At 39.3% G+C, this 23,877-nt stretch overlaps 1 protein-coding gene across 2 annotated transcripts in view; it reads right to left on the bottom strand.

The window, feature by feature from the left end:
• The window catches only part of LOC134844800 (inhibitor of nuclear factor kappa-B kinase subunit epsilon-like), a 572,416-nt gene that overhangs the window by 11,656 nt on the left and 536,883 nt on the right, over positions 1-23,877 (bottom strand). For both annotated transcript variants that reach the window (XM_063861624.1, XM_063861618.1), the window contains exons 2-7: positions 14,215-14,370; positions 4,799-4,924; positions 4,582-4,711; positions 4,194-4,384; positions 3,526-3,974; positions 742-941 (exon numbers count right to left, since the gene is read on the bottom strand). In XM_063861624.1, coding sequence (XP_063717694.1) covers positions 742-941; positions 3,526-3,974; positions 4,194-4,384; positions 4,582-4,711; positions 4,799-4,924; positions 14,215-14,310 — 1,192 coding nt within the window. In that variant the 5' untranslated portion in view covers positions 14,311-14,370. The remainder of the gene's footprint in view (positions 1-741; positions 942-3,525; positions 3,975-4,193; positions 4,385-4,581; positions 4,712-4,798; positions 4,925-14,214; positions 14,371-23,877) is intronic.

Here is a 23,877-nt window from a genome sequence, read left to right as displayed (position 1 = left end):
TTTGAAACTGATTCGTGCAACTCTCCGACTATGAAACCGGACCAAAAAAATCGGACAACGTTACGTAGTTGCCTCAACAGGAAACTTTCGAGCTCCGATTGTGAGACACTTCATCAGTGCAACAGTAAATGAAAATTGAAAACAACCGACATGTAGATGGACTGATGAAGTGTCATTGCAACTCTGGAAATTTGAAAGATACAATCAACCTTTGAAGCGAAGTTCAACCAATCATTTTTTGTGCAATGAATAGTTTTGTTATGGAGTGTGTAACCCCTCTCTCTTGTCTGCACACCGAATGAAGATACAAAGTGAATAATTTGCAGCTATTAACACATCATTTGAATGCATAACCCGCATTAGCTACGCTTTAGCAGAAAACTGAATAGATTGCGCGACTTAATTATCCCACATTGGCCATATTCAAACCCACATAAACTTATCGAAAAAAATCACGGGTGATACATCTTTTAATATTTGAGCTCAGTACATCGACATCTTTCATATGGTATAAAATATTCCGTCTAAAACGGTTAAAATGTCGAAACTGGTGGGGATAGAAAATCACCAAGCATAAAACTCCGTCATTTTTGTTGAAATTGGGAGCAATTATCAATGACAACGCACTAAGCTTGAGCGTGAACAAACTTAAAAACTTCTGCTTAAAAAAATCACACCAATTAAATATGTGAAAATTCACTTCCTTCGTTCATTAACACTTACACGTAATACACTTCTAACCTACTGGTGGGTCCTTGACCAGGTTGAATGGCTCACTGAACTCCAATGTGATCACAAGGGGACTCTCGTTGGACGTCTTTGGGAATGTGGCCATTGATTGAGAGGACACTTCCAGCACCTGGTTGTTCAGCATGAACTTCATTTCTGTCGAAGGGTCGATAGAAAAACGCCTCCGGATGTTGCTTTGCAACAGGGAATACCTAATTCAAAACAATGCATAATTTCCGCCCAGTGCATGACACGATTAACTACGTCCGGGCCAGTGTATTGTCGGTATCACACTTATTAGATTATTAGGCATGTCGTGCGCTTAGAACGTATAATCGTATACAGAAGACGAAGCCAAGCTTCGGAACACTTGCGATGCATCACACAAATAGCACTGCAAGCTAGCGGATGGAAATGAGAGAAACCACTAGGTACAAAAAACATTTGGAATAAAAAGTCGATAAAAACTACATATACAAATGTATGTCTAAAAAGATGTTCAATAGGAGGAAAACAAGTCAAGAAACTACTAGGAAAAAATTACCAAGCGCAAACTAGGAAAATAAAATTAGAGAAGATTTCCGTAGAGCCAAAAGATGAAAATTGTACACCGAAAAAGTTTTAGGACTCCCAAGTTCTTTCATTTGCAAAAAAAAACTTTGCTAGCAAACAGTTGAAAAAGTCACTAATTCATTTAACAGAAAACAATGATTGCTTTTATTCAACTTTCTGATTTCGATATATATCGCGTTGAAGCTCTTTGAATTTCAAGAGTTATTTATGATTGGCACTTTTTTCTTCAAGTTATCCCATTTAGAAAAAAAATCGATCAAAATTTTTTCATTCCACGAGGAATTCAGAAAATTTAAGCCCATTTCTTAAACTATAAATTTTCCACTTTTTTCGTAACCGTTACACTTTTGCTGTTCATAAATGATTTTGCCGTCATTTCAACAAAGGAAATGAACCGAACTTAAAAAGAAATCAAAAGTCGAGCCGCGAAAAACTTGAGCGTGAACACTTACTAAAAAAACCATCGCCACCTATAAAAACGTCTTCACGTCAGGCACTGAAACTTATAACGTTGAATAACACAAGATCAAGAAAATTAATCATCTGTGTCTTTACAATAGCGCTGTGAGAACTCCTTGAGACTTCGAACAATAAAAACAGACAAACAAACTATAGTCCAAAACGTGTCCCAGAAAATTAAAATTCCAGATATTAAAAAACAGGGGCGAAGCATCGCATTATGTGCTATACAACGCATGCATAGCATTGCAAGCTAACGAACAGAAACGTTAACAACTAAGTCGAAAAACAATATTATCAAAACAAAATTAAGGAAAAAATGAAAAATTCAATTTCATAAAAACAGTCGGTTACACAAATACCAGCATTCAATATGAAAATCAAGCTCGACCTAGCTGTTCAATTGCTTCCGTACATAACCTAACTTTTCGCTTTTACTATTTATTCAGCGGCCACTAAGCCGACAATAAGTGGATACAAGACCGTTGAGACTAAAACAGAAAAAAAAGCCATAAAAACTGTCGTTACAAAAAATTTGAGCGATTAAGTTTTTAAACATTGAAATTTGTTGCACCACGACCGACCTGAATAAAAAGTTTTGCCCTTCAAATGACACAAAATAAGTCAATACAACTAAAGCCGAAACCATGTAGGCCGAATGAAACTTTCATGTGAAAAAAAGTAAAACATGCGAAGCCAGGGTTAATAAATTTTAAGTTACAGTAATTACAGGGAAAAGTACCCACAACTCAATAAAAATACGCGACGGGTCAATGAAGCCGACAAAAAAGCAAGAGCAATAGGCAGACAATGGTGTGTTTCCCTCACTAATAAAAACAAGGTCCTGTCGGTACTCGAACAACAGACCATAGGATGCCAAGGCCTCTGCATACCTCCAGACCAAAAGGAAAGGATGTTATTAAGTTTCACTATTGAAGCAACTTCCATTTCTTACAATTGTAAGAAAGGTTGTTTACGGGAAAAAATTTAGTTCCCGATTGCAAGACACAAGCTCTAGCAAGTGTAAACATGGTCCGACCGGTACTCGAACTCAAGGCCTTAGGCTCACAAGGCAGGCAAATTGCCACAAGATCAAATACGAAGGGCTTGAAAACTACGGAGGTTCAATAAGATACCAAAATCAATATCTAGCAGATTTGTAATATAATTTATTTACGAAAAAAAGTTTAATTCTCGATAACAAGTCACTTGCTCTCTAGCAAAAAAAACCAGCAATAAAAAACGTTGTTATTTATAACGTGTAATAAAAAATTTTGCGAGCACTAAGTTTATAGCGAATCTCCATAGTTTAATTTGTAGAAACATGTTTTCTGTGTAATTACAAAGAACTTCTATTCAGTTCGATTACAGTGATAAAATTATGCTCCAATATTGCGACACAGCATTACGCCATACCCAAAATAGAATCTTCAACTCATTTATTTACTAGTCTAACGTTAAAATCTACAGCGGTCAACGTTTGTTTTAAATCAAAACTCTCAGTTATATTTTCTGTTGATTGATTGGGATGATTGATATTGAGCGATACAAGATTGAGCGCTACAAGGTTAATCTGACTAATCATTAAGCCGGAAATTCACTTTATTAGAAAGGATGTAGCCATAAATTGCGAACAGAACGACTGCTTTCAAATTAAAATTTACAATGGTTTTACTGGAATAAGGTTATTGAAGGCGGATTGCATATAAGAGACCACAATAAACTCACTAGTACAAAAAAAAACAAGCTATTTCATGATCTCACCCGTCATTACTGTTCATGTAGATGCGGTCAGCCTGTCCTGAGTGAAGCACAAAAACGTGAATCACCACCTTGCTAAGCAAATTCTGAACAGTCAAGAAAAACTCGCCAAATTGCCATTTCATCGCAAACACATTGGCCAAAAAATATTCAGTTAACTCTTTGCAGTTCTCCGACAACTGACACTCAATCGGCAGCTTATTCGAGTAGCAAATACTTCCATTTTTGTGCAGCTGTCGTCCGGAAATGACACCGGGTGTCATGTTTCGAACTATTTCCATGTGTTTGGCCGGGTTTGTCCTGCAGCCTTCGAAGGGGTCAAATGGAATGTGTCCTGCAACTGCGTGATAAAGTGTCACTCCCAGACTCCAAATGTCCACAGAGGCATCAAATGATTTCTTGTTGGGATCTCTGTTTTCATAGTTCAACAGTTCTCTGAACACCATTGGATGCTGAAATAGCCAACAATTTACGGTATGATTTGCAAAAACGTCCAACTTCATCGAATCTTAAAACTTTTCTCCAAACCATCTCCTAGACATCTGGGGTAAATATTTTAAGCCCGATATAATTCAAAAACGCTTATATGATTGGCAAAAGCGCAAGTAGTTCCACAAATTTACACAGATTCTTGTAAGGTTTTTAGTAGATATTACTGGAAATAAACATACCAAATACTCATGAGTTCCATGAAATGAGCCAAAGTTCTCTTGTTGCTGTAGGAACCTGGCGGCTCCGAAATCCGTTATCTTGTAGATGACTTCTGGTGCCCCTTGAGGATCTCTGAGAAAGCGCATAATGTTGTTCGGTTTGAAGTCTCTGTGAACTATGTTCTTCTCTCGCAGATAGTTCCAACCTCTTGCTGAAGTTCATTGAATTGATTATTTTCCACATTAAGGAAGAAAATTTTGATGAGGAACATTTTTCATCAACGAGATCAACTAAAATAATTGATAAAATCATTCAAAATGCCATTCATATTTCAAAAGATAGCACATACTAGTAGAAAACTGTTGACAATAAATAATCCCTGATACAAGTGAATTTGTTATATTCTACCAGTGTCGCGGAGAAGTCCAAGAAAATCCTGCTCTTCGAGACCGTAGAAGTTTTCAGGTTTTTGAATATGAGTGAGCAAACAACCACTTAAACACAGCTCCATCACTAGCACTGGGTTCTGACTAATTGCCTACAAAATAGTTGATAAGTATAACAAAATTCTCAAGATTTTAGTTCTTAAAATTTTATTTTGAATCAACACAGCTTAGTAAGGTACCTCTGTTTCAAAGGCGAGAAACTTGACGATATTTTTGTGCTCGATGTTGCGCAAGATATGGTACTCCTCTGGCCGCAGATATTCTTTGTAAAAGTAAAGCTTAACTGCCACCCATTCCCCCGTCTTCTAAATATTTTGCAAAAACATATAAAAAGAAAGTTAAAAATGATCCAAAAAACACGACAACCTCATTCCCCTACTTTTTAGAATTTAGTCAAAACACATAGAAAAAAAGGTCAAAATAAATCAAATGAGCACGAAAAACTGCAGATCTTTTTTGAGAATGTATCGAATGAACTTGTTTTCAAATTTATGTGATCAAAGTGTGTCTACAACATTTTTTCTACAACGTTCTTTTCTTACAAATTGACACAGCAGAACTTATTGTATGCATAAATACTTTCCAAAGACTTCAACACAAAGGCGACGCTGAGTGATCAAAAACAAATTTAAATAATTATATGAAATATTGGAGAATGCTCAAAATCTTTCACAGTTACTAAAGATATCCACTTTAAAAAACTATCTGCGATCAAAAACTTTGATGCTTTCAAAAATAATCATCTGAAAATTTCATCTCATGTAAGCAAACATTTAAAAGATAACCAACCGACGTTTGGAAAAAGGCCAATGAACAAGAAAACCGTTTAAACAAATTATATATCGTTTAAACAATTTTCAACTTTCAAATTTCGTCAATGTAAAACAAAGTTAAAAAAGGTCAATGTATCACCATAACGCTCGTCGAAATTCAAGAATCTTTAAGCTTAACTTTTTTTCTCACTAAACCAATCAGAAAACCTTGCATCAATAAAAAAAACTTATATTCCGCTGGCGATTCTAAAAATTAAAATCCAATTTCAACAACAGAAGTAAAATTCACGTTTTTTGCGCCATTGCCACTTTTGCAAATAGAAAGCGTAATTTGTCTTCAATTATGCCAGCGAGTTTGAATTGAACCTATGAAAATCAAATGTCAACTCGCTAAAAAATCAAAATTTTAGTGTTACTAAATTTACTTCTTCATGAAAACAAACTAAACCAATCGACCGAAATAAGTGATAAATAACTTCGTTGATTAACAGCTTAATCTGAAAACTTTTCGTTTTGAAGTGCAAATACGTTTCAGAAAAAATACGAGGTTACAATTATCTTTGCCTTTGCATTCAAATAAGTTAAACTCAAAACATGAAATCTAGCTTATTGAAATTTAAGGCGCGAAAAACAAAACAGTTGACAAAAAAACATATACCATAATTTCCATTTCAATTTTGTTCTTAATTTTATTAGATTACGCTGCTCAAAAAACGTATTGTTTTTGAAGTTGGTGGGGCACATTGAAACCGAAACTTGAATCAGATGAAAATTTTTTAAAAAAACGATTGAGCCTAGCAGCAAAAGTTAGGACAAGATAAGAAATTGATAAGAAAAAAGACAAAAACAAGGATACCGATTACTGCCCAAGTAGCACAGAATGTTCTGACCATATTCAGAAAAAAAAACAACAATGAGAAATAATTTTTCCCAAGTAAATAACAGTTAGTATGCTTGGGGGGACACCAACAGGCAGTGAGTCTGTCAAGGGTGCCTCAGAGCAATATAAAGATAGCTATTATTCGGTGATATGCATGTGTTTACTGAAAAGTAAGAGAAAAAACGGTTCAGAAGCTTATTTAAGTGGGGTAACTTTTGACTCAACCTGTTTTCAAATTTCACCTGAACAATTCACTTAAGATCTTGCAGCAATGCTAAAGGGTTTAATTTGTCTCAGTCGTTATTCAATTGAATGCCGTTTTGTATTCAGCGTCTATGTTTCCTGTTATGCATTTAACAACCTTCATTTGGAATCTGTTCAGCCTTACTATTTCCTATCAAGTTCATGCTACACCAGTAAAACCATGCAACCATTCTGACCCTTACACCAGCTAATAGTGAGAGGAAAAGATGCAGTATCTGCCAACATCAGAGCCCCCACTGACAACAAGTACCCCTCAGCCGTTTGAAACACATCCAGCTAGACTGTGGTAGGCACACATAAAGAAACTCTTCGGAACTTTCGGAAAGCCATGGAGTAAGGGGTACTTGTCATCTCTGCAGTCTTGGAAGAAGTGAATTTCAAAGCAACGAAATTTTCGAGTGCGTGATACTGCGCTCTTGTAAACCAACCCCCCTTACAATGGTTGTGGAAGTCTAACTTGCGAGAGATAACCAAGGTCGATCGGCGAAAATTTGAACTACAAGTGGCTGCTACATTCGGACTTGCATCAAACTAAGGAAGATACAAGTTGTGGAAATCCACCTTGCGAGAGACAACCAAGGCCGATCGGCGACAATTTAAACTACAAGTGGCTGCTACATTCGGACTTGCATCAAACTAAGGAAGGTACCAGTCAGTGTTAAAAGGATTTGGTTCATTCAAGGTAGGCGGCAATGTTGCTCGCGAAAAGCAGCACAATGAAATGAATTCAGAAATGGAAATGAATAATTGCCAGAAAACTGATTTAAACCAACAAAGATTGTTCCTGCTACACCAGTAAAACCATGCAACTATATAGAAAGTATCGAATACTTATACAAAGCCAGCTTTTAGACTGTCCCGACCTTTAGCGAGACATTCCGCTCAAAGAGACCAGATGTTTTCACCTTTTTCGTCCTTTCGACGTGAATGCTCCAAGTAAAACTTTTACCTACATGTAACCCCCAGATCTTCCACTACTTTAGACTCTCTTCTAAATTTTCACCCAATAATTTGAAGTTCGCATTTTGTCTTTTGAATTTTAAGTGAGCACATTAATCAATAGTTGATTCCTTGTATTTATCGAGATCAATCTTTCTATAGCACGAAGATCATCCTGCACTTGCCTGAAATTTTTTCGAACAGCTAAAATTTTTGAAATAATCGGCAATTACGGAGGGTTGTGAAAACATGAGGACATCGAGTAGATCCTTTATGGAGACGCAAAACAGAAGCAGTCCCAGAAGCGACCTTTGGGGAACTCAACAAAAACTTGGAGCCCACTTTCTGTTGCCCGCAGCAAGCAATATAATGAAATCAAAACAGGAAATTAATAACCGCCAAACTGATTCAAACCAACAAAGATTGTTTCAAAATATTCATTTATTCTGCGTGGGATTTATCTCCTTTATTTGTAATGCAATTTTGTATATAACTATCAAACTGTCATAACAGCTTGTAAAATTGAGCCACATTAACACGCAGCAGTTGTGTGAGCCATGTGACTCTTCTTTACATAGATTGAGACCGGATCGGGACTCATTGCACAAACTCAATGAGAAAAAAATGCGATTATTGCGATACAAGGTTTTAGAGTTCTTGTATTTTAATATTAGCATTGGATACTCGCTGCAGTCACGAACCAATACCCATTGAAGTTAATTGACATTTGCAAAAACTTTCTAAAAAAAATACACAACTTGGTATCCACAGTGAAGCAGGTAAAAACTGTTCCCCTCACTCTGATGTAAAACCATATAAAGGAATGAATCACACAAAAAACAAAATCTCAGCTAGGCAAAGCTGTGGTCCGGAAAACTTTAAGGCTTCGGCGAGAAACCATTGGTCCATGCCAACGCACCATGACTGTTACGAACCATGACTGATACGTGAACGAGCAAGACGATTTACGATCAGTTGCAAACGAGCAACCAGGTCAACGCAATTCGAGCGAGCAGAGCGATCACTAAGCTGTTGCGAGCATGCAACACGGACGACCCGATCAGTCAGAACGAAGCTACCTGAAGCTTCTTCACTCAAGAAGTGGTCACAATATGTGCATTTCTAAGCTTAGGGACCGGATAAACGTAACCCAACCGACCTATCTACTGACCGACCTTGCGGGCATGCCACTCTCTCTTGCGGTCACAAAACAGACACTCATATCGATCAGCGAAAAGAATTGATTGATATAGGATGCTGTACCCGACGGCTGGTGAGTTTCGAGCAGAGGTAGAACTTTGTCGGCAAACGAAAGACTTGGACGGTCAGCGAGCGTATTCTGGAGGAACGATAAGAGAAGCAAGCGAGCTCCAAATATTGTTTTCACTAAGATCAAGAAGCCCTCTTCAGTGGGAAGTATACAGAGTGGGTGAGCTTCATCGACCAGTTTGATTCGGCAGTACAAGGAAACCCAAATCTACGTGCTGCTGAAAAATTGAACTACCTCAAATCTTAACTTCGAGGAGAGGCACACGACCTGGTCAAGAATGTAGCTATAACTGATGTGAACTACGAGCTTTCAAGCAGGACTCTAATGGAGCGGATGTTCCTCAACAAAAAGTTCATTGTTATCATGCACCTCAGTGCTCTGTTGAACTAGCCGAAATTAAAAACTGAAGATGGAACCAGCCTCAAGTCAAACAGTTAAACCAGTTGGAACTGCCCCCCATTGGAGACGAGAGGTCTTGCGCCGACAACTTTGTTCTTACCTGGAGAATACATATTACGAGCAGATTTCTCCATGCCCCAAACACATCTGATCTAACAGGCGGCCATATGGATGTACACGAACATAACTTTCCGTCTCGATATTCACCAGCAGATCCAGCTTTCGACAAAAGAGGTAACACTGATCTTCTGTGTGCTGTTGAGCTGACTGACGAGCTCACCACTGTTATACAAGTACGAGAAGGATCTCTCACACTAGATGAGTAAACTTTTGGCTAGACTGAGGGGATCAGTTCAATTACTTAGCAAGCACAAGGCTGATTAAGCTTTGCTAACAAACTTCGTTAATCAGGAGTCCAGGGTGACCACTTTTTTGAAAGATGAATAGTGGCTATGACAATTTTCGAATACTTTTTTTTTAGGTTGACCAAATGATTTTTTCAACCTCTGCCAAAGCACTGAAAAGTCTGTTTTGACCAAAATTTCTGCGCCGCAGCCATCATTCTCAATAAACTTTTTAGGCACTTTTTGAAAAATTTTGAAAAAAATTGGGTTTTTTCGGCGCGCGCTCCCCCCTCAATATTAGTATATATTGGCGCCAAATGCGCCTTCGGAAAAATTTTAGGGTCTGTCACCAAAAACCGTAGTAAATAGTGACTTTTAGTGACCATTGAAAAATAGTGACCAATAGTGACTTCTCACTAAAATAGTGACCAAGTGGTCACTCTGCTCTGTACCATCATTCACACAAGCAGGAAAGCTCTTGTGTCGAACAACAATCAGTCGAGACTTCTACGTCGACGACTGGTTGACGGGCGAAGATGACATACCTTCTGCTAAGAAGCTGATCAGTGACGTTAGATGTCAACTAGGAATCAAGTAGCTTCCGACAAATGATGTCTTCGTCTTCAAGGTAGCCCAAGATCTTAAGAAGAACTTGACAAAACTATCTCTGCTATCAGACATCTCTGGCTGAATCCGATGACGCTTACTTTGGATTTCACTATGCAATCCTCATGGTCGCGGGGAATCAAGTGGGACAACAAATTGCCCGATGATATGAGGGAGACTTTTCCGAGGTGGAGGACTAAAGTTCACTAAAGACATGTTGTGGAGGAATCTTTTGAGCTTCATGTATTTTTTGAAGCGTCAGAAACAACATACGCCAGCTGCATCTACATCAGGGACATGAAGACAAAAACAAACAATCTTCTTGTGGTTAACTCAAGAGTCATCTCTTTGAAAGCTTTGACAATCCTCAAACTGATACGATGGAATCCGAAGTAACTCGGGGACTTGCTGCAAGATGCTGTAACTCGGGGACTTGCTGCGGATGCTGTAACTCGGGGACTTGCTGCAAGGACGCTGAAAACTCCACACACTTGGCATGGACCGAACTGGCTCTCTGAAATCCGGATTCCAGACCAGCCAAAGCTAACAAAAGTCGGTGCTGAAAGATAAAAAACGGCAGTTGTTAACATTTCCCAATTGCTCAAACGCGTGCTAATTGATCTTGTTAAGTTCAGCAGTGTACAGAAGTGCATTCCTGTACTTAGCTATGTCGACTATTTTGCACATCGAAAGCATGAGTATTTAGAGGGCAGTTACAATCATCCAATTCCACTGACGAACAGACGCATCGCCACTCTGATGCTAATTCGAAACGAACAAATTAAGCTCCCCGAGAATCAGGAGTGAAACTTGCAAAATCGAATCTGAGAAGAGTCATGGATAACAATGTTTTGAATTACTACAAACTCTGTACTAACGACCACTGCTTCCGATTTCCACCGATGATTCTGACCCTTACACCAGCTAATAGTGAGAGGAAAAGATGCAGTATCTGCCAACATCAGTGACCCCACTGATAACAAGTACGCCTCAGCCGTTTGAAACACATCCAGCTAGACTGTGGTAGGCAAACATAAAGAAACTCTTCGGAACTTTCGGAAAGCCATGGAGTAAGGGGTACTTGTCATCTCTGCAGTCTTGGAAGAAGTGAAATTCAAAGCAACGAAATTTTCGAGTGCGTGATGCTGCGCTCTTGATGGAAGTAAACCAACCCCCCTTACAATAGCCACTAGCTCGGGTTGTGCAAGTCTACCTTGCGAGAGACAACCAAGGCCGATCGGCGACAATTTAAACTACAAGTGGCTGGCTGCTACATTCGGACTTGCATCAAACTAAGGAAGGTACCAGCCAGTGTTAAAAGAATTTGGTTCATTCAAGGTAGGCAGCAATGTTGCTCGCAAAAAGCAGCACAACAAAATGAATTCAGAAATGGAAATAAACAATCGCCAGAAAACTGATTTAAACCAACAAAGATTGTTTCAAATTATTGATTAATCGGGCTTTATCTCCTTTAATTTAATGTGATTTTGTATAGAATTATGAAACTTTTATAACAGCTTGTAAAAATGATTCACATTAAGACGCAGCAGTTGGGTGAGCCTTGGGACTCTGGTTTAGTTAGATCGGGACTCATTGCACAAACTCAACGAGTAAAAAAGTTGCTATTTTTATGATAAAACGTTTTAGATTTCTTGTATTAAAATATCAGCATGGAATACTCGCTGCAGGCACTGCCAAAACCCATTAAAGTTATATTGACATTTGCAAGATTTTTTCTCTCAAATAAAAGATGTCCAACTTCACTGTCTTAGTGTACACAGTGATATATGTAAAAGCTATTACCCTCATTCTGATATAAAGTCCAAAAAGGGTGGTTTCAATCACACTGAAAGCAAAACCTTAGCTAGGCCAAGCTGAGTGGTCTGCTATTGAAAATTTTTAGGCTTCGGCAGGAAACCATAATCTATTTTGACAAACTGATTTCGGTTTTTAAGATGATCAATTAGTATCTCAAGGAGACTGCCACCCAGTTCAATAACTACGAGTTTCCGTATCAACTCAGAATGTGGAACTTTATGCCAGGCTTCTGAAAAATCAGTACAAAACACGATGACTTATGAAGTCCGCTCTATCTCTTTGTTCAAAAGCTCGGTTCAAGAGTAAGCTTATTAGTTTTAACAGATCGACCGTTGGCAAAACCATGCTGATTTTTTGTTAGAAATCTGCTGAAATTATTACACTGTGTTATGTTATGCATTTCTCTAAGATTTTATTATCGATATTCAGGAGCGAAACTGGTATGTAGTTTCCTACCATCCTTTTATCTGATTTTTCAAGTACTGGAGACATTGCTGGCATTTTGAACTCTCAGGATTTTGCGTAGCCGCTTAATATTCTTCAACATTGAGACATATTTCTGGACGTCTTTTGATAAACTCTTGGTGATATTCCATTTGTGCCTTTTGCTTTATTGTAGTAGTAGTAGTAGTAGTATTAGTAGTAGTAGTTGAGGCTTCTGGGAAGTCACGCTTCCCAAGGGTTTATGAGTCCCGTCATTTACATGTTTTCATCAAGTTAAGTTTGAGTTTCGAGTTTTTTTCCAGTTGTTACAGTGAATGCATTTGCAGATAATTCTCCAAGTGCATCTGTTTAGATAATTGAATTTTCTGACAAAGTAATCCCAATAAAGTTTGCTTATTGATTTTTTGTCAAGTTGGTTCCCATATTCTTCGTAGTGTTTGATGACGATGTTATGTAAGAGTTTCGTTCTGTGAAAAAAGTTTTCGTCTGATTTGTTCAGTCTGTTTTTGTTGACTGCATGTTCTCCTCTGCTGTGTTGGCGAGTTTTTTCTTCCTTAGAAGATTCAACAGCAATTGATATGTCATTTTTGGAAGTTACTAAGGATAAATACATAAGATCGTGCATTTCAACGTAGGGGCATAATGGCAGTAGTCAAGATTGCAATTAAGAATCTACTGTGTGGCCATTACTTGTACTCGTTCGAAACTTACTAAGTTGACTCTACTTGGTGACCAAGCTTGTGAACAGTAAGTTATAATCGGGACGATGTAGCCAGTATACGAGTGGAGTTTGTTAACCCATGAGCACGTAGCGGATAGGTTTCGTTTTAATTGGAAAAAGGCCCTTGTTGCCTTTTGGGCACGTATTTCACAGTTTTCGTTCCATGTAAGATTTGGGGTTATTAGGAGGCCCAAATCCTTTTGAACATTCGTGGGATGCAGTTCGGTGTCGTTCAGTTTGGCGGATAGATTTCATCTTAAATTTAGTAATTTACATTTACTCGTATTTGTCGTCATTAAGTTTTCATATGTTTTCATTTAGAGAGCTCAAAATTTTCGGAATAGTCTTCTTCGAGTTATCGAAAGTAGTTGAAGTCGGTTTCTTTTAATCAAACTCATCTACGCTGAACGAAATGTTAGAAGAGAAAACTCAAAAAAAAAAACTCAATCAACATATAAACTTGTACGTTTAGTAGCGTATTTGGTTTATCTCCTTTTATCGGTACTTTTCCTTCTCTGGTTTTTCTTTGAATTCTGTGACTTTTTACAATGATAAATCTAGCCTCATGCAACTTTAACTAATAGTGTTCTAGGTTTTGTCGATCAATTGCGAACTTTCCAAGTCGCTGGATTTCAGTTACATGAGCGTCAATCTTGAAAATTTAAAAAAACTTTCTCTTACAAAAAATTCTTCAAATAAGTGATTTTTCTTTTGCGTGGTGTCATGAAAGACCTACACAAACGCATATAAAGTTTAATACATTAGGTATAAACCACAACATTTGTCTTCAAAAAAAAGAATAAGAAATATACTCGATCGCTTTACTCCCCTCGAAAATATTTTAACACTGAAAAAACGTTCACCCAATTTTTCTCGATACTGGGACAACGTTTCGATTTTTATGAAAGTGCTAATAATTCTTGGGTACAACAAAACCACTGGAAACATTAGCAGAGAGAACAACAGGATCACGAGCTAAAATACGTGCTTTGAATTAAGACAAACTTGTTAACAAAAAAAATTCCGAATATTGAAAAATAATAATTAAAAATAAAACGTTTTTGTTTTCATAGCCACATTTTGTATTCATGTTGCAAAAAAAAAAATTTTTCATTTTCATTTGCAAGAAAAGCTGACCTTATTACGCCCTTTGAATACGGTTGCCGTTGAACCCTTTCCTATTACATCATTTCCAGACCACCGGTAGGACTCGCTACAGTGGAAGTTAGCCATGCTCCTAAATAAATTTGCAAAACAAAGAGCCCAAAACCAGTTAATATCTACATCAGATCTGAAAACAAATTGAAGCTTTACACGATTCTTAAATTAACGAAAAAACTGTCCTAGAGTTCAAGAAACCTTACGAGCAGGATTTCTAGTGTTTACGCTTTTCCTCGATTTATAAAATGCTTTTTGATTCAAAGCACACTGCGGCGAATCAGAGCTTCGCACTTATTGTGATGAAACTCAAAAGTAGAAAATGGAACCGAGGCCAATATGTCGAAAAACTACTAAATTAAATAACAATGTCTTTAAAAAATTGTCCTCCCTCAAAACTTTCTTTGCATGTGAACGTTAACCCAAAGTGGTGTATAAGCTTACATGTAATGAAAGTATATCCACCTGTCAATCAATGCGGCATTTAGCCACAAAGATTGATGAACATCGCAAAAAGGACTCCAGCATTAATACAGCATTTGCAAGAGAGTTACGATGAGACCGTTAAAGCTTTTTAAAGACATTACAATGAAAAACCGTTGGTCTTCGGCGGGCAGCTAGCACGTCAAGTGCAGCAGGCAGGTGAAAAGTTAACAGATTTTCTGAGGGAATTACAGCAATTGGCGCTGATGGCGAACCCAGACGAGTCCCAGGACATACGGGATCACTTAGTGCTTCGAGTTTTTCTCCAAGGGATCCACCACAGCCTAGGTAAACTTGAACTCCGCAAGACATTTGGGGACAAAGACATGAACATTGCGAATGCTTTAGAGCGGGCACTTCACCTGGAAGCCGTAACTAGAATTGACAAAGAAGAAAACACGCCACGACTGCTTACCCTGCCTTCTTGCTTTGGATTTTGTGATAGATCAGTAGTAGTAGTAGTAGTAGTAGTATAAGACTTTAATTGTTTAAAAACAATCTGGGTGAAGTTAAAAATAAAAAGTTAAAAATCAGTCAGTGTTTTTTTTTCTAAAAAATAGTCTTTTAACTTAGCCTTGAAAATACTTGGTGTGTCAAATAGGCTGATATCGCTGTTGGAATGGAGTTTGTTCGAGCTCTTTACAACCCTGTTGAAAAACCACTGGCCATAGCACGCTCGTCGACTGCTCGAAACCAGGAAAACCGGTTTTTCTGAACTACGTAAGTTGTACCTCATGTCATATCTAAGAGTAACATAGTTCCATATCAAAACATCCTGTTTTCCAGCTAAGAGAGCATTGAAGAAAATAAGGTCCAGGTACTCCAGGTACACATCAATGGGCATCAGTTTACACTTTGTTAGTCTTTCTCTGTAAGTGCCAGTTGTGACCCATTTTGTGACACGAGACACCAGAACATCCATGCTTCTCAACTCTGTTTGACTAGGATACCATATCGGAGAGCAGTAACACAAGGAGGACAGAATATAAGCTTTAACCAGTCGAGTTTTAGTTGATATTGGAGTAGCAAATGGAATCGTTCGTTTGATAGAGAAGAATATGCTATAGCATGTCTTGATTTTCCAACTAATATGGGATCTCCAGTTTAAGTTTTTCGATATTTTCACACCCAAGTCTTTCACATCACAGCTGTCAGAAATGATATTCTCGCCCAGTGTTAGATGATACGGGCTTGGTAAAATATGTTTGTTAGCAAAGTGAATTAAAACGGTTTTATCAGTATTGAAGGTCATACCGTTTGAATTTGCCCACTCAACGCATCGATCGAGGTCCCGCTGTAGATCTTCTATGCTAGAGGATCTGCTTTTGCTGTCGTCCGCGAACAGATACATACAAGACGTAAAACAACTATCTGGTAAATCGTTGATAAAAATTATGAACAAGAGGGGACCAATAATCGATCCTTGTGGTACCCCGCTTAGAACATCGATAAAAAAGGAATAACGGCCGTCTATTTTTACGCATTGCTTTCGATCTGTGAGGTAAGATGCCAAAAGAAGTAAAAGTTCCCCACCGATGCCAAAATTACGTAGTTTCTGTAAAAGGATGTGATGCGGTACTTTGTCAAACGCTTTAGAGAAATCCAGATATACGGCGAAAACTTGATCATTGGTATCAAGTGCTTTGACAAAATCATGCAAATAGAGTAAAAGTTGTACCTGGCAGGATCTTTTTCTTATGAAACCGAATTGATATCGCGATAGACGTTCAGCCACGAAAGGATAGAGTTTGTTATAAAGAACCCGCTCGAAAACCAAAGATAGTTTAGAAAGAATACTGATAGGTCTATAGCATTTTATGTCACATTTGTCACCTGATTTGAATATTGGAGTAATATAAGAGTTTTTCCACTGTGAGGGGTATTCGCCACTAATGATAATACTATCAAAAAGCTTCTGTACATGAAAAGTTATTTCACTGGCAGAGTTCCGTAAGAAAGCACCGGGTACATTATCAAAACCTGTGCCGAGTGATGAATTTTCCAGAGCGGTCTTCACGTCATCGAAGTGAATAGAGACACGGTTGAGTGTTGATTCCGAAAAATCACTGAAAGTTCCAGTGACTTTATTAAAAACGTCACCAAAATGACGGTTGAACGCACAAGCAATACTGTAGCTGTCGTTAAACACATTTTCTCCGAACTTCATCATTTTTGGTAGGTTGATTGATTGATTTATAGTTTTCAACAGTCTGTAGCAGTCGTTTGTACTAGAGTTTGTGGACGTGAAGCTTTCAGTGAATATAATAGTGTCAGTTTCAATTGAAGCTGCCGACTGTTGCTTAAGACGCTTTACTGTACCATAGGTAAACTTGGACCACTGCTTTGACAGTCGTCTTTCTGCAGTACGTAATTTGTTGAGAAGATGAACTGAATGCGAGGAATAAAAATACGGTAAGCTGGCGCGCTTTCTTCTGATAAAAGAGCTGTTCACATCAATGATGTTGTAAAAGTAATCAAGCCAGTGATTCCGATAGCCCGGGTTTGTTACATCAAGCTCTACCGAAAACAAAGAAGTGGATAACGCATGTGAGACATCAGCATAAACATTGGTTTGTAGACGTTTGTTGGTAACTGAGTTGGTTTTATTACAGGTTGTTTCACTTGTCGTAATAAAGTTTACCACAACACCTGTATGATCAGAAAAGTTAACAGGATGACTCGAAACTTCTGAATAAGAGAGGTTTGTAAAGACAAGGTCCAGAATATTTCCACTAATGTGAGTAGGGAAGTGAACAATTTGTTCTAGTCCAATATCAAGAATATGGTCAATTACTGAGGAAGAATCTGTGGTTGTTGCTGTCAATGTATCCCAGTTGGCATCAGGCATGTTAAAATCACCACAAGTGATTATTTTAAAACCTTTTAGTCGTGAATTTACGATGGATTCAATTTGATTCATAAGAACATCACAATTAACTCGATAATGACTGTTAGTTGGAGGGTTGTAAACGCACATGACCGCTTTACTCGAACTGGGTATCAGAATGACTGAAATAAAATCGACATTTGTCGGAAGAGTAATATAGTCACAGGTAGACTTGCATAAGATAAGAGTACCACCGTGTTCGCCAGTTTCTCTGATGGAGTAAGAGGCAATATTGTAATCCGTTTCCATGAAAATCATACTTGTTGGATCTTTGTCTAGCCAAGTTTCTGTGACACAGACAATGTCCGGGTTAAACAGATTTACTTCTTTTATGAAAGAAAGGCGTCTACTGAGTGTCAACAGGCTACGGGCATTTTGCAAGTAGAGTGTCAAGTTGTTTAGTCAGTTCTTGTCACATTTCGTTTCGATACCATCAACATATAGTTTCAAGTTTCGGATTTTTATTCTAGATTTGTCAACACCCGTCTGAATAACCTCATGTCGTTTGGCTAGGAGCTGTTTTTCTACAGCACGATCTGCAGGAGACAGCTCATTCAAAATAAGAATGGAGTCACTTTGGTAGAGTTTTCTTTCAATTGCTTTCGACCTGATGAGTCGCGCGTCCCAGATCGAGCTGAACGAGACTATAAGTGGCCTGTTACGAGTTTTATCGTATTTGCCAGCGCGGAAACAGTCTGCTACGTTCGCGTTTTTGATTTCTAGTTTTCCCAGAATATTCTCGATAGATGTCTTGTCGTCAAACTGTCTAGCATCTGTGAATTTCTTCTCGCTCTCTTGGATACCCACTATTTTCACACGATGTTTATAGGAGTCATCACTGTGATATGTTTTTTCAGATGAGTCCACCTCTTGTCCAGTGGCCTGTTTCGGCGCAGCATCGACTGATTTGAGGGTGGTATCAAGGTTTTCGAGTTTTTCGGCTAGTTTATTTACAGTGGCAGATAGAGAAACAATAACCGACCGGTCTTGACGTTGTTTGAAGCAAGGAGAACAGTACCAGCAGGTAGTCGTCAAGGTCTGTAGAAGCTGATATTGCCCATCAGAGACGTTTACGCATTCTGGGTGAAACCAGCAGTCACAGTCCTCGCACTGCAAACCAGCTGCCTGTACTGCAATTTCGCATGATCCACATTTCGCTCGAAGTCTCGTAGAGGTGGAACCAGTTCTGTTTCGTCCTCTGCCACTCATGATACCTTCTATCTAATTAATAAGTTTATCACAACAATTAGGCTAAGAATTAGGCTAAGAATACATCAAGAATGTATTCTAACTATTGGCGAAACATTGCTATACAGTATCAATCATTGGACAGCGCAACCTATATCAGCACATACAACGACTGGTGTCCGAACCTTTGCAACAGATGAATGCAGGAATCCCAACCAGACAGGAAAAACTAGTAGAAATTGTCCTCAGGGATGAAATGGTATCTTTCTCAGTAGCCCAGAAGGTATAATCGAAGGCATACAGGAATTCAAAGAAAAAAGCGGACTACTGGTAGCTGATTCGCTGGTTAGTGTAAACCAATTACCAGAAAAAAGTGAACGGTCAGCAATTTAACGATTTGGGGACTAGGTGTTTCATAAAGACCAAGCTGAGGATAATGATGATGATAAAAATAATGTTCTTGTTTAGGTAATTTACTCGTGAAAACAAAAACAATATCCTCAGCATGGAAAACCAGGAAGCATTCTTTGGTGAGTAAATCATCATTTTTTTATGCTGAGAAAGTTTTAACTGGCGAAATTTCAATCGAATATGATTTTGAAAACATTATTAAGATTGGAAGAAAATCCTTGAGCAAAAACAGCAAATGCTCTGGGGAAACCAGAAAAGCTTAGAAAAGGGATGAGTTCGATCCAAGCTGATTTGCCCATTATCAGACAAATATTTTTGTGTGAGTTCTCGGCTCTTGTACTCGTCGCGCGTCTTCAAGCGGCTGGCGTTTTTTTATTTGGAGGTCTTCCAAAGTTAAAATTTCCACAATGTCATTGCTTTTGTCAATGAATCGCCATTCAAATGTCTTAGATTGTCCACAGCATTCTGGCACATGATGATCTACTGACGAATCAACGATTCAGTCTTTTGATGCACTGTTATCTGTGTGGTTAGATGTCCGCACCTTTGCCCAGCATTGGAACGACATCCACTGTATTTTATTTCATAAACCACATGAGACTTCAGGTTGCAATTAAAATTGACTTAAGCGATGGCAGGCAAGTTTTCATTTTGCGCGTAAAAATGACAAATACTGGGCTCGACCTTTGAAGTTTTTCTTCAAATTTCAAACATGAGTTTCTTCGATACTGTAGAAAAAACATTATTATGTCATTTTTCTCGCAATTGGTTTAGTTTTTGTCTAAGAAGTTTTAATGTCTAGTTTATTATTTTTTCCAATGTACTATTTACAATTTCGATTTCGATGACCAGGATTCTGGGTACAGTTTTATTCCATTTTTCCTCGTTAGTTTCTACACTTCGTCAAAAATATTCCAGTTAACAGTCGCCTACTTCGGTCACATATGAGGCTTAAGAAAAATAGGCCCTATAACCAATGGCTCAAGAGTCAGGGACACTATCTCTTCTGTTTTTCTACCTCAAAACGGTCGGAGCCAAATCGGTTCACTTGCGACATGAGACTAGAACCCGTTATAGCTTAAAGGCCACTACCAAAATACCCCCACTCTAGAAAATAAAAAAGTCCCCATACTTAGGTCTCAAATTACCAAAATACACGAACGCCGTTAAAAACAGGGTCGGAACAATCCGTTAATTTACTTTTGGTTAGACAGCGGAACTTTGATCCATTTCAGATGGATCAACCTAAAACTCGCCTTATCTAAACATACTTATCACAAACTACACTCGGAAAAATTAAATCAGGTACTTACATAGCAGCACACTTGAGAATCAGAGTAATTAAGTTGATTAGTAACTCTAGCACAAATATAATTGAATATCACTCGAGAAATTTTCTATCAATGAGTTCCAATCGAAGGAAATGAGTTTTAACTTGAGAATATAGTTTTTGGGTCTGAACCATTGGGAGACTTCAGTTGTCTACCTTTCCACTGAAGGTTCACTCTGGTTCAGCTGAATTTTGATCTTCTTTCGTAATCACTCTGTCTCCTATATCAAGATAGGACAGCTCTACTCTCGTGTTTTTATTAAAATCTCGGAAATTGCGAATAGCAATTTCCCGCTGTTTTTTCTGTCACTTTCCCGCTATTGCGACTCGGTCGTTCTGATTTAATTTTTGATGTTTTCAGTTGTCGCGAGAAAACTGAGCATGACAGGCTCAATTCGAATTTTTGAAAAAATAAACTTCATCCCAAAACCACGTATTTCGTATTCCTCAAGGTCAAACTTCCAGATATGACCGACTGGCACATACTCCCCGGACTCAAGATCGATGTCCTCTTCGCGTGCTGTTGTCTGTCAGTGAATCCCCAGAAACCCGAGTGTTGCTCAAGGTACAGTGCCAGTGGTCATTTAAAGAAGTTTGCAGCAGACTTAAGTTTATCTACACCCCAAAATTCACAACCATGTAAAATTTTCACACTATCGCTAAACAGCAATCAACATCTGCACACACCTGCACCATTGAATGTTCGCTTTTTAAGCTAGTAATTTAAAATTTCTTTTGTCCTGATTAATCAGGAAATTGTCATGCAGCATTTTGATTTATATAATCGATATAACATATTAATAACAATATCTCATTTGCTAAAATTTCTTTTTGGTGAACCCAGATTTCATCCGAGTTCACCCTCGAGCCCCCTTCCCTCTCAAGACTCAAGACTCTAGAATTTCCCATTGAGCCACCTGCTCATCTCGCACTCTTCGCCTTCGAGGTACCCGGCCCAGACGTATTTGACACCGTAATCTGTTTCAACAGTGCCTCTTCATCATCGGAGCTAATCACGATCTCTTCCCAGGCTTTCAGCTGTTCATAGGACTGCATCCATTCCCTTTGCTCCTGCAATCTCTTTGCTTGGTTGGACAAACTCTTCACCCTCGACTCTCGGTTCAAGCAGAAGGAATTGTGCAGACTCAGGCTCACGTTCTTCGCCAAGTCTTCCTCCAGTATCGACTCTCTCGCCTTGGTATTGTTTCTTGACACCCTACCAACTCTTTCCCACCCCGTCGTGATTGCATTTCGATGGGTCAGCAGAGGTCTCTTGAAAGCTTCCAGCCCTATCTCGGCCAGGAACTGTCGATATTCCTTTTGATATCTCTTCATGTGATCCTTCGTTACCATGTACAACCAGGATGTCAACGTCGCTCGAAACCAAGGAAAGAACCTTATGCGGCTCCATACGTGTCTGACCTCCATTGGTATGGCGAATACTTTGCATGCAGTCTCAAACAACTCAAGTCTCCTGCTGTAATCTATCGCGTATATCGACTCCGCCGTTAGCGTCTTCGACTCCCGATACTTCGATACATTTTCCTCCATCCATCGTAGAGCCAGCATCGTGCTAACCACCAAGATAGTAACCTTCTGCTGATGATCGGGCAATCCTATCGACCGAATTTCTTCCACATCCCATACCAGGCAGAGGTTTGCGTGATCCGGATACCACACCGTTTGTGCCAGACAGTGGCATGGACATTCCCCATGTGTGAGGTCAATACTCCTAAGGTTGCGCTCTCCCGAGGCTTCTAGGAGAGGTTCAAGTTCCATCATCTTCTCGTGTATCGTATCGTTTTCCTCCATGATTGGAGCACCACCTATAGGTTTCCCGATCACGTTTTGTCTCTCGTGGTCACTTGCGTTTTCATTTTCCAAGCCCAAAAGTCTTCCCCCCGGATTTCACTCAAAACATCCCTCTGTTCTCTCGGCACTGTTCCCCGGATTTTCCTCAACAACTTGTGTGAATGATGCGACATCCGAGCCAGTCTTACACACTTGGGTACTGAGAAGGCCTTGTCTATTAATATCCTTTGGCTGGACACATCCACCATCGCCATGTGCAATGGGTAGTGGCTGCCGCATAGGTTGGCCATCACTGACCCCACTAAGGACTTCGCATTTAGAGGCAGACCATAGGCTTCGCTCATAGGAAATCCCATTTCCGCTTCAAGTCGAACCTTCCAGCTCTTGATGTGTTTCTGGGTTACCTGCAACACCCCGGGCCATGACTCCACGCTCAACGCGGTTACCAAATAGTGTTCAGACTCTAGCCTCTCCAGTGACTGCAGACGTCGAGTCAAGACAACTACCCGGCTCCATTTTCTTCACCGACCCTAGTTTACTCGTCGCTTCGCTTGACTCCTTCACCTGAGGCAAGATCAGCTTGAGCACTATACTCAATGTTGCCAGATCTTCGTCCTCCGCCGGTGCTAACCTCACTCGCTCCGTGACTTCCTCGATCAGGCTCGCATGGGGATGTGGACACCAAGAAGGCCTTAGCAATTTCTACACCACTCCCAGATTCGTGACTAACATGCCATTCCCGTTACCCATCTTCAGCTCGACTCTTTTACTTGAGCGCGGCACGCTTATCACCTCTGGTGTTTTCTCGAGAATCAAGCCCAAGCTCGGTCTGTCTCTCTCTCTACTGTGTCTATTTCCACTATCTTCTCTGTCCAAAACTTTAGTAGCTCCGCTACCTCGTAGTTCCGGTGAGCGCCTCCAGCTTCCGAGTCCAGGAAAGGGTTTTGCGCCATCCCCATCACTCCAGCCACGTACTGATATTCTCCCTTCTTATTGGGTTTCAAGTACTCTCCTGACGAGGCCAAGTTACGGTGTACGTCGTCTCCCTCCTCAAATTTCTTGTTGTGGAATCTCCGTATCTCGTCTAACTTTCTGTGGCTCTCTAGAGACTGCCTGGAACCATTCTCCTTTTCTATCCCAGTACTCTGGTATACATTCAAGATGACTGCTGAGATTCTCCTTTCCACTGCCATACTCCCGATTGCTCTTTGTTGACTTGCTAGGATGGTGCTGTCAGTCATCACCGACATTATCCACCTCAAGAAACAAGTAGCGTCTTTTCTCCTTGCCAGGCTCAAGCCTGAGTTATTCCTAGCAATGTGTTGCATCAATGCTTGATATATATCTAGACTTTTTCCACCCAGTCAGTTACAACTTGTCATGCGAGGTCAGCGTTTCTAATTCTATTCCCACCAGGCTCCACGCGAACATCAATTGTCCCGCTGTTCTAACGAAGGGATTCGCCATCAACGGCGACGCCGATGAGGATGTCCTCATCGCTTCTTTAAAATGATCCCTTAACAAGTTCTGC

The sequence above is a fragment of the Symsagittifera roscoffensis genome, chromosome 1 (genome assembly GCF_963678635.1).
Source record: "Symsagittifera roscoffensis chromosome 1, txSymRosc1.1, whole genome shotgun sequence".
Classification (NCBI taxonomy): Eukaryota; Metazoa; Xenacoelomorpha; order Acoela; family Convolutidae; genus Symsagittifera; species Symsagittifera roscoffensis.
The sequence above is the reverse complement of the archived record's forward strand: the minus strand, read 5'-3'. Positions and strand labels throughout refer to the sequence as shown.